Source organism: Delphinapterus leucas, chromosome 1, assembly GCF_059928025.1.
Source record: "Delphinapterus leucas isolate spDelLeu-1000000601 "Yukka" chromosome 1, BTC_Dleu_Yukka2, whole genome shotgun sequence".
Taxonomy (NCBI): Eukaryota; Metazoa; Chordata; class Mammalia; order Artiodactyla; family Monodontidae; genus Delphinapterus; species Delphinapterus leucas.
In genome coordinates, this window is record NC_143129.1 from 51,445,086 (window position 1) to 51,457,563 (window position 12,478).

The following is a 12,478-nucleotide window of genomic DNA, read 5'->3' on the forward strand; positions in this document are numbered from 1 at the left end:
ATCTGCATAAATTACTATCTTTAATATAAAAATATACTTTTGATGATTTTACTTATTTGTCTTAGCTCAACAATCAAGTTGGGGAAAATATATAGCTATGTGCTGTCAAAACATAATCTATCTTAATGTTAGCAAAAAAGAAACATTAATTGGAAAATCTACAACTTATAGTTCCAGTTACATTATTACTAATGGTTAAGTATATGTTGATTCTTGAAGGTTTATTATGCCTTATTGACAAGGATTGGACCATCAAAATGTAACATAATTCCAGGGGTTTCTGATGTATAATAAATGTTTACTGAGTTATCTTCTAGGGAGAAAACATTGTCCTGAGTTGGACTCAACCTTTTATATTACTAGAAACAGCCTTGAGAACATTGATTGCATCACTTCTCACTATGGGCAGATGGTTGGTCTACTACAGTGTTAAAAGTTCTTTAGAGGCACAAGAAGATATTTCTCAAAATAGATGAGACTAATCCTAGAGTCTAGGGTACACTCTAATGTTAAACCTTTTGTACAACTACTCTGTAAGAAGGAATTAGAACTGATCATCTGGCTTTATCCATGTATTTATTATATACTTATTATTTAAGTTAAAATTATTATGATAGAGCGCTTGTTGAGCACCTTTGATCCCCCCACCCCATTTCATTTATTTTACTGATGTCTAACCCCACTGATTTAGTCAGTCATTCATCCCATCTGCTTCTCTGAAAAATGTAGTGTTTGGTAGTTTTAGAATTTCTTAGGGTGACTTAATAGCAGGGATAGCAGGGAATTTTAGTTAAATTATCAGATCAATAAAGCATTAGGCAGAAATAATCAGCTACAAAAGAAAAATTTTAAAGTATTGATTTTAAATAAAAACAATTCTATAAACAAAGTAAAATATTTGTTATCTTCAAGAAGTAATCTTCATTTATATTTGATTATTTGATTCTGGTGTGATCAAGAAGTTTATGATGGGAAATATTTAACTCCATCACCAAAACTGGATTTTACTGACTAAAACAAAAGAACACCAACACTTAGAAATGCTTTAGGGGTAGCAGGAATAACTGGCATCAGAACGCTGACATTTAGGATAAAAATAAAGGTCCTTATTTCCTATTCTTGAATTACAAATGCTAGGAAGCATAGATAAGAGCTTCAAATGTATAAAATGAAATCTAGTTATTCTAAAACGTAAGTCATGTGTGATCTATTACCTTCAGTAGCATTAAAGAGGAATGTTAAAAAAATATCAGCTGTGTTGGATAATTCAGTCAGATTAATATGTGGATGCCTAATATTTTGTCAGCTAATTTAATATAAATTTTATTATTACATACATTTGATATAAATGTTACGTTAAAGCTGTGTTTATCAAACTGTAATATAGATACCATAAAAAGCTTTTATTGTCTATATTTTATATACATTATATGTCTTATATAAGAAACACCTGCTTATATTCCTTAAGTCTCAATCACTTCCATTACATCTCATCTTTCCTTCTACTAACCCTAATTTAGAGAGTTGATATACAGAGATCAGAATTAAGCAATTAAGGATAACATGGGACCACAAGAGCCATTTGGGCAAATTACTGGAGGCTCCATCATCTGTTCTAGACACAAATACCTTTTTTATCTCCTCAGTCTCTTTGTTCCAGTCTTTCTTCTTCCTCTCCCATTGCGGAGCACAGGCTCCGGACGCGCAGGCTCAGCGGCCATGGCTCATGGGCCCAGCCGCTCCGCGGCATGTGGGATCTTCCCGGACCGGGGCACAATCCCGTGTCCCCTGCATCGGCAGGCGGACTCTCAACCACTGCGCCACCAGGGAAGCCCCCTCCTGATTTTCTTATTCTTTACCCTTTCATAGCTTGCGCTTCTCTCTTCTGTATCTTTTTTGGAACCTCTATATTACCTATTGATCTAATGTCATAATGTAGTACTATTAGCAGCATTCAGCCCTATAAGAAGTTGCCCTCCACCAGATAGACTATAAAAGACTCATTCAACCATTCAACACACGTCCCCTGCTTTTTTTTTTAACCATCTACTATGTGTCATACAGGTATAAATCTAGGTATAGAAAAGTAAAATGAAGAAAAGTAAGCAAAGTTCCTGCCCTAAAAGTGGTCAAAGTCTTAGGGAGCTGATTATGAAATAAATTATGAAAAAGGTCTAAAATGATGGCATGGAGGGTGAAGCAACTAAACCTTTTCATTTTAAAATAAAAGGTTGTATTATTTTCTCTTACTCAACATAGTGACTGATATACAGGACATGGGGTATATGAAAAATCTGATAAAGAGATGCAGTGGTATCTGTGGAAACCCTAATGGGGGAGGGAAGGTGAAGTCTAATTATCTAAGGGTAGAAAGGCCAAGCCTCAAAGAAAGTAGGTCAGACCTAAACATGGATAAACCTCTCTAACCTAGACAAGGAAAATTTTTTATCAACGGCGGAACATCTTGCACACTGCAATGAGTCAAGATGCTAAAAAGCCACTAATTTTAACATCTTTATTTTCTACATCTTTCATAAAAACTTTTGTTTCAACAATTAACTTCATCTATAAAACAGCCTAAAGACTGTTATCTTTGTGTCAACCGAAGGATGACCTTCCCTAAATAACCTTTCTAAAATCTCAAGAGGTCAGCTATCAAAACATACAATATTAAGTTAATATTCTCTCAAATGCGAACTCCACACTCTTTGAAGCTACTAATTCATTAGTAGATATAAAAAACTGCTGTGATTATAGGATTCCTTTTCCCAGGAATTATGTATGGTTATACCAGTATATGTTTCGTTCTTATGTTAAAATGGGGTAAGAGAGTAATAGGGAAATTCTTTCTTGTGAGACTTAATAAGAATTTATATATGTAAATAACACACACGTAAAAATCCCCAGTTTCATGATTATAATTGTTTTGTTTTAGAAAACCAGCTCTATAAGGTATTTCAAACCAAAGCCACAGGAATGTAACAGAGGTTACAAAGGTTTTGAAGATTACTAAAAGCATTTGAAGATGACAAAACTTAATCATCTTCCTTTCCTAAATTCAAGCAGAAGTCCCATTTTCCAAAATCATGTACTATGATCACAAATGAATGTCCACTCAGAATATGACTGTGTCCAAGGCACCATTTAGCACTCAGTCTATATTTAAAAATAATCAAACCAAATATGACAGCTAGAGAAAAAAATCATCTAAGCTTAAGAGATAAAAATTAATTAATTAAACTTGAGATATCCCCTCATATAAAAAAAGCTCCCTCCCCCAAAAAATGTGCCAAGTTATTGATAACTCCCCCATAAGATTCAAAATATGAAATTGAGAAAACATTATTTTAACCACTTCATCCAAGGCTACTTGAGCTGGAAATCTAGAGTTCATGAAATTGACACAGAAATACAAAGTTTTACATATTAAACCAAGTGATAAAATGAATATACACACTTAAGCATGGTCTAGTTATAGTTTTGGATTCAAATGCTACAATTTGCGTTTTTTTCTTTTTAATAATTTCAATCTTATTTTATAAAGGTGAAACACACAAACATGATTATAAAACGTAGGCAGACTGCAATTTCCTACCCTCACTCTTCCCCTTTCCTCTCCTCTGCTTCTAAACCAGGCAGCTCATAATCTACTTCACAGACACAAAAACATACATTCATGGTTGTTGTGAGTATTATCTTTCAGGTTGAAGCTGCACACATTCATAGTATGCCTCAGATTTGGATTACATGACCTGTTTAGTTAACTTTGTAGATATGTCAATCTAAGCACAAGACATTTAATGTTTTTTGATTAATGTACAAGTAGAAGTTTTCTTAGTTTTAGAATTTGCCATAGGACTCTCCGATTAATTTTTCACTCCAAATGAAGCTTTATAATCTTTATATACTAAACAAAAGGTTTTTGTGATCTTGAGAGTAACTTGATCAATCTAGACATAAGTTCACTGAAGTATAATATGAGACTAGATTGTACTGCCCTAAAAAATAAATCTTAAAGCACTTTTGTTTACATGGAAAGAGTACTGACTAGTTCACTAGTGTTTAGATAAGAAAACCATTAACAAAAGTGTTCAAATTAATCCTGTATATGTATAAAAGGAAAGATAAGAGAGAAGCAATCTCTAAACCAATAGCAAATAAGTTCACTCTCCTACCCAAGAAGAAAGTGTGCAGAAAGTATAGAAATCAGCAATATTCCCATCCCATTTTCAACTTTTACCAAATTAGGTATTCTGTTCCTAATTGTATAACTGTGTGAACAACTGTTACATCAATATTTTCAATCTTAACTTATGACAATCATGTTTAGGCCCCTATTAAAATTGAAATAACACACTTTTAAACATTTCAAATTTAACATATCAGCTTTAAAGAGAAAATAAAGACTAACGCTTGTAAATATGTTACAGTTTAAAAAGTATCTTCATACACATCATGTGAAGAAGAGATGAGTATTCTCACTTACTAAGGAAAGAAACTGTAGCTTAGAGAGGGTAGATGACATGCCTGAAGTCAGCTACAATGGGAAAGATCTGAACTAGAAGCCCAAACTCTTAGTTCAACAAACACATTTTCATTCACTTCTTTAACTGAAGGACCCAGTTAACAGGTCATCTATTATTGATTCCTAATGTAACACTATAAATCATCTGCTATAATAAAAAGAAATAGAGTTGACATATATTCACTGAGCATGCATCTCAAAACTAAATGAAACTATTTCATTTTAGTAAGCGTCCAAAATACTAATGAATTTGTAGTCACTATAAATTTGAGTGTATTTTTCAACGTTTAAAAATCCACTCATAGTTAGCCAACCTCCAATTTTTTAACTGAACTTACTTTAACATGACTGGTTTTTTTCTGCGGTACGTGGGCCTCTCACTGTTGTGGCCTCTCCCGTTGAGGAGCACAGGCTCCGGACGCGCAGGCTCAGCGGCCACGGCTCACGGGCCCAGCCACTCTGCGGCATGTGGGATCCTCCCGGACCGGGGCACGAACCCGTGTCCCCTGCATTGGCAGGCAGACTCTCAACCACTGCGCCACCAGGGAAGCCCCAACATGACTGTTTTTTAAAGGATTTTAAGACCACATATTCACTTGACAAAACAATATATATTAACTTTTACTATATTTTTTCAAATGTCCACTGTTTGAAGGTTTAAAAAAAACTTGCAATTTTAGTAGTTTCCATTGATTAATGAATGCTTAAACGGGCAAACTTTTTAATCATAATGCCCTCTGCTGGTAACTCAAGAGGTTCTACTATATTTATTACAGGAGGTTGGATTAATTTCTTTAACTGTGGTCCCCCACCAACTGCATATAAATCTCTTGGAAAGCCTGTTAAAAATACAACTTCCCTCCTCTACAAAATACCTACAGATACTGTGATTTCAGTAAATCTGGGATAAGATCTAGAACTCTTATCTTCCCCAACAAATAAGCAGAGAATCGCTGGTTTGGTTAGTTATACCAACACCCGACTTTCAAAGCACAATAACTTTATGAAAAGCTCTGGGAAGGCATTATTATGCCTCTTTTATAGATGAAGACTGAGGCTCAAGACAATTTACTCCAGGTCACATTATAAAAAGTAGCAGAACAACTAACATTTTCTTATTCCTGGAGGTATGTACACTTACAGGAAAGATTAACAAAACTGAATCAGACTTAAAATTCAAGTATCTACTTCCTTAGATACAGTTTATGAAAGCAGTACATGCTATACTTTCTCAACCATGACTCCACATGAGACTCACCAAAGGAGTTTATAAAAATGCATACACCCAGGTCCCACCCCCAGAGAATCAGATTGAATAGGTTTAAGGCAGCACCCAGCCATTGTTCTCTCTTTTTTTTTTTTAAGCTCCCAGATGATTAGAATTGGCCACCAGGGCTGAGCACCACTTAGGCCCATGGTGCTCAGCCTTTAGCCTGCACAGAATCACCTGGAGGACACAGGCTGCAAGGCCCTACCCTGAGTTTCTGATTCAGGAGGTCTGGTAGAGTTTGAGAATTTGCATTTTTAACAAGTTCCAGGTGGTGATGATGATGCTAGTTCTGTGCCCACACTCTGAGAACACCTGGTTAAGCATAATGACTAGTGGTTCTCAACACTGCCTACACGTTAGAATCACCTGGAGAAATTTTTAAAATCCTGACAGCTAGGCACACCCTCAGACCAATTCCATCAGAATCTCTGGGGTTGTGTCGAGGGAACAATATGTTTAAAGCTTCTAAAATTAAGAAGCTTTCTCTACAGCAAAGTCTATAAAAGCTATTAATGGATGTAAAGTGATTTTCTGAGTGGGTAATATAATATGCAATATTTCTGAAGTTTTTGGACCAGAAACACTTCTGTCAAGGCACATAATTGACGGTTCTGGATGTGTGAAATACTAGCCTACAGGATAAAGTGGAAACTGCTTTATGCAGCCTATAAGTCATTCCCCTCCAACCTCGATCCAGTCTCATCTTTTCCCAGACTCTCCCTGGCTCCACTGCCTGTAATCCTATTAAAATATCAATAACTCTTTATTGCAATTATCTGTTTCAATGTGACTGCACTATTTCTACAAGCTCATTGGTGTCAGAGTTTGCATCTCACTTATCTTTGATTCCCCAGAGCCAGCATGATGCCAAGCACAGGCAGTGCTCAATAAACATGTGTTGAGTAATTGAATTCAGACTAATATCCCTACTTTCTGTAGAAAAGGTAATGTGTCAAGCATGGCTTTTATGCAATGCAGCATGCACAACAGCTTTTACATAGCTAACATCAGAACTGAATATTTCTTCTTCATAGAGCTACTCTTGTTTAATATTGCCTTAAATAAAAAAAGAGACTACATGCACTTAGAGATGATACTTGTCTTGGGATCTGTTACATCTTCAATTCATTAGTAACTTAAGAGTGGCAAAAAGCTTTGGTAATATTTTATTCTAAGAATCATATTAACCAAGTGATCCAAAAAGAGGTACAAATGCTTTGTGCATTAACAACGAGATGAAGTTTCCAAAAACCCGTAAAGAGAAATGAAAACAAAACCAAAAGCTGCTATTGTTTCAAAAATCCAAGTTTTTAAAACATGGACATGCTAAAATCAAATCAGTTTTGATTTTGTTTTTTTAATTTATAAAGAACAGTATTCTTCTGTCAGCAAGCTGCATGCCAATTCAGGTCAAGCAACTTTGGTATATAAAGAAAAAAATTGCAAGATTAAGTTTAGTATTCTTCTTCAGTGCCACAAGAGAAAACATCTGACTTCACACTACACAGGTGGTATGGTCCATTCTATACCTTTCTGGAACTATGTTTTCTATATACGTCACAAATATTTAAAATAATCACGTATGTATTAAGTCTCAAAGCATCATAAAACTAGGTTGCTTCTCAAACTTTTTCAGTTTGTGGTACTGTGAGACTGGATTGGATGAAATCAATCATGTTTACAAACATTAACATATATTTGTTTTTAAAGGGCAGTGATAATTACCTTAACACATATTTTTCATTCAGCAAGTAATTACTGAGTGCCCATTATGTGTCAGGCACTGTTCTTGTAGCTATAGTTATGCAATAAAGAAAATAAAGTTCCTTATGAAGCTTATAATCTGGTCTATTTTTTCCTAGAAAGGAATAAAGTGGAAACATTCGTGTGGTCCAAATTAGAAACAGGGATTCTTTGCAAGGGAGGGAAAGAAGTTAAATCTAAAAGCCATTAGTTTATAAAACTTGCTGGAAGACTCCCAGCAACTCTGAAAAAGCTGATAAACCTAAAAGAAAGATGAAAGTAATAAACTTTAAAATTAGTTAGTATTTACCTCTGAATTCCTTCAAGAATAACCTTAACAGCTTCCATTAACTTTTGAAGATATACAAATGCTTCTTCAAATGATGCTATTTTTGAAGACATCAGAGCTGAATTTGAGCCCAATCTTTGAAACACATCCATGCTAAAACAGAGAAAAAAATGCTCGTAGGTACACATGCATATTTAGTGTAATTCAAGTATTTCGATTTCTAGTGTATAAAATTAGGTAATATTTAAAACTCCTCTCTCATAATGCTAATCTATTTAAATTAGAAATAAAAGACTAACTTGTGAATGTCCAGGCTACCATTCATGCAAAAGATATGGATCAACAACTATACAGGTCTAATCTAAAGTAATACTGTAAAAGCTATGTGAATAATGTTTCACTCTAAGAGACCATAAGAGATGGAAGGAAAGTAATAATATCAATTTATATTCAAGTCAGTACGTAAGTACTGACAGTACTCCTGTACATAAGGATGAAGAAAAAAAATCAGACATCAGATTTAGAGTTTGCTGAAACTGGATGTTATAAGTGTTCATACACTTTACTCTGGTAATTCCAATTTTAGAAATCTATCACATATTAATAATTATTCATAACTGGGTAACAATTAGTAATCACCTAAGTGTTCAACAATTTAAAAAAAGTGTTAATAAATAGTAAATTAGCCACCTGATGAAAGACCAAACAACTATTAAAATGATGCTTATGCCATCTATGAAACAGAAAAATTAAGGTATACAAAATGTACTCAAATAATAACAACCATATAAAAAATCAAAACATATACTGTATGGGCTGAACAGTGTCCCCCCAAAATTCATGTTCACCCACAACTTCAGAATGTGGCCTTATTTAAAATAGGATCTTTGTAATTAGTTAAGTTAAAATGAGGTCATTCTGGATTAGGGTGGGCACTACCCTATGTGAAGACAAAGGCAGAGAGTGGGATGATATATCCACAAATACTGCTGGCAGCTACTAGAAGCTAGGAGACAGTCATGGAATAGATTCTCCCTCAGAACCTCCTAAAAGAACCAACTCTGCAGACACCTGGATTTCAGACTTTCTAGCCTCCAGAACTGAGTGAATAGATTTCTGTTATTTTATTTTTCAATATTTTTTATTGAAGTATAGTTGATTTACAATGTTGTGTTAATTTCTGCTATACAGCAGTGATTCAGTTGTACATATATGTACATTCTTTTTTTATATTCTTTTCCATTATGGTTTATCATAGGATATTGAATATAGATCTCTGCTATATCACAGGACTCTGTTGTTTATCCATTCTATATATAAAAGCTTACATCTGCTAACCCCAACCTCTTTAAGGTTGTGCATAGGTGCTCTAATAATAGTTTTATAAAAATTATTTTTTTTATTTTATAAAAATTGTGCATAGGGCCTACCAGATCTTCACATGAGCATCTCTATGTGAAAGGCTCAAACATGAATATGTCGAGAAGTTCTACAGTGACTCTGGTACACAACCAGGCATGGGAAACAATAAAGTAGGCTTTAAAAACTATATACCGATAAAATAATATAAGCATTTTCCACTTACTGAAGTACTATAATGTAAGTCTATTATCCAGAAATCACCAAGAACTCTGTAACATCCAACACAAATGTATGTATATTATAGGTCAGTTCTAAGGTACATAAAGTACTCAAATGTTTTCTAAATGAAAGGAACATTAAAATATCTTAGATATTGTTTTAAACTACTTTATTTTTAAAGTGATCATTTCTGGCATATACAACTTTCTGCTAACAAAAATATCTGATAAGCCACAACATTAAAAATACATTAAGACTGGACAAAACAAACAAAACCTTTGCTTTATATGAAAATACAAAATTTTAAATGTTTTCTTTACCTCACATGTCAGATATTGTTATTTCTTTAGGATAACAGACTATATATTTGTTTGAAGAAGATTTTTAATTGTTGTCAAGGACTAAAAATGGGTCCCAAATCTATGACTGATTGAGAATAGATGTTTTAAGTGGAGTGCTAATATTACTTTGCTGCTCTTGTAGACAACTAGAACACATAAATGATCTTAATCCAAAACAACAAACTGGGCCCTCGAGACAAAATCATACCACAAAGCACGTAGTAAGATTAACATATTAATTATATAAAGACTATAGGCTTGGGGAAAAGTATGGAAGGGAGCGTCGGCCTACTTTAAAACCAGTTGTTTTCAATAATTTTTTAAGTTACTCTAGCAGCAGCCTATTTAAAGACTACTCACAAATGGTCTCTATCTTTTCATTTTACCAAGACCATAATACTTCATGTGTATGAAATAAAAGTATTTCTCCGTTTTAAGTAAAAGTATTTATCTTTCTTTTAAAAAAATTTTACATGAATTTTCCCTTATCCAGGCTGATGTTTTCTTTACATTATTTTAAATCTGATTAAGGCTTTGTATCCTGCTAATTCGTTTAGCTAATCTTGGTGACTATTCATTGGTTTTGACATATATAGGCAATGATTCTCATCAAGGTTTCACATCTGAATCACCTGGAGAGAAGCACTAGTTCAGCTTCACTTAAGTCCTACTGAATCAGCACTTCTTAGAACCTAGGCATATATATTTTTTAAACTCTCCAGATAATTGTGATGCGCACCCCTAGTTAAGCATCACTGTTTCTAAGGGTACAAATTTGACAAAAGGCCCCCTTAAGATAATCTAGTACAAATTATATTGTTAAACTCACAAACCAAACACTATTTAATGAATAAGAGTAATGATGGAAAACCCTAAAACTCAAAAATTCTTGGAAATTTAGTACCTGTTTTGATATATTGTAATCCAAACATTCTCTAGGATAGACCAGATCTCTTGATGCCTGTTGGGTTGGGGAAGATGAGAACCTGAGGAAATGGTGATTTCTTGGTTATTAGATTTCATCAAAGAATTATCTTCTTGCCTTTTACCCGCTGTATTTTTTGAAGGATTTTGCTTAAGTTTTGCCTTGACCTGGGGAAATAAGAATTACATAATATGCAGCTAATCCTTCACTAGTAAGTGAGAGAAAAAGAATGCTAATTGTTGCTTACAAATGTTCTAGCTTTCTGGGAAGTGCTGATTATTCTTTGTCCTTGATTATGTATAGAATATTCCCAGAATAGCATCAGAGCTAAAAAAAAATTTCCTTTTCCATTTATATCAAACAATATTTCCAATCTATTTATTACAGAGTATAGAAGTAGAATTCTACTTGTAAGGGATGAAGAAATAAGTGAGCAAAGAAATGGGAACAACTGTTATAGACTGCTCTTTTAAGAAGTTTGGTAGTTGACGGAAGGAGATGGTACAGTAAATAGCATGACCAATTAAAAGTATTTAAGAATAGATCTGAGCATATTTTTAAGCAGGGTAAAAGGGTGATACTACTGGTTCAAGTGATTTTTAAAAAAAATCACCTTGGGGGAAAATATTAACTTAGGTGAAAAATATATCTGATAGAACGGAAAAAAGTTTTAACTATGATTTTAACTTGGGTTTTTTGACTTGGCACTACTATAACTTCTTTGTGAACTTAAATAAAATCTCTAGGTTTCCTTTGTTGATAAAAGTATGATTTCAAAGGTTAGCTTCATGGATTATTCATGGTTTATTAGTTTCATGTTTATCAAATTAAAAAGAAAGGAAATTTCCAAAACTGTAACAGTTAATATTTATTTAGCATTTCTCATGTACAAGAATTTTCTAAGAACTTTACTTATAATTTTCTTAGAACTTTATATATAGATAGAAAGTTAACCATCACAATTACATCTGTGGTTATCTATATTTTATAACTGAGGCACAGAAAGGATAAGTAACTCATGCAAGGTCACACAGATGCTAAGAGGCATGAACAGAATTTGACCTTCAGTAGTCTATGAATGGGGTTATAATCTCTCTCCAACTATAAAGAGAATATTTCCCTTTTATTTCTTTCGAGGCAGGAAGAAAATTGCCTGTTTACATTAATTATGAACTTAATAAATACACATGAATGGAAAGATGTATTTTGTTCTGAAATAAATGTGTTTACTCACCGCATAGTGCTTTTCCTCAGCTGTCAAACAGTAGTGTATACAACTATGCAAATGGATTGCTTTTTCAAACACTTATATAGCACTTACTATGTGCTAGGCACTAAGTGCTCTACAAATATTAATTCATTTGTCATGAAAGGTCTGAAGCAGAGATTATTATACTCTTTTTACAAAAGAAAGGATTAAGGCTCAGAGAGGTTAAATAACCAGAAGGTAAAAACACAACTAGTAGCATGGGAAGTCTGAGGCACACAAGCCTAAAGTTTATTAACAAGGCTTATTTTAATTATTCTATCTCCTGGAAGAGCAAGTCTTTTTTTTTTATGGTGGTTAAAAGGCTTATAAAAGAAAAAAATATATATCCTTTTCTCCACCCCATCTATACAAAAATCTGGAAAATGATGCTACTTAACTTTCCATTTTTGTTTCTCAGAAGCAAACAAATAATGAATATTTCTCTTTTCCAGATTTTCTACACTTGGTAAATTCAGATACGGCGGAATTTTTTTTTATAGTTACTATATTTAGATACCCTATTCCTGGAGGTAATCTACTTGTTGTTGCTCATGT

The 12,478-nt window shown here is 33.6% G+C and overlaps 1 protein-coding gene across 7 annotated transcripts in view; it reads right to left on the reverse strand.

The window, feature by feature from the left end:
• SWT1 (SWT1 RNA endoribonuclease homolog) overlaps positions 1-12,478 on the reverse strand; it is a 96,194-nt gene that overhangs the window by 41,845 nt on the left and 41,871 nt on the right. For 5 of the 7 annotated variants that reach the window (XM_089909880.1, XM_089909876.1, XM_089909887.1 and 2 more), the window contains 2 exons: positions 10,654-10,841; positions 7,849-7,980 (listed from right to left, as the gene is read on the reverse strand). In XM_089909880.1, the coding sequence (XP_089766006.1) occupies positions 7,849-7,980; positions 10,654-10,841 (320 nt within the window). The remainder of the gene's footprint in view (positions 1-7,848; positions 7,981-10,653; positions 10,842-12,478) is intronic. The other 2 variants (XR_016392900.1, XR_016392901.1) reach the window with 1 other exon arrangement.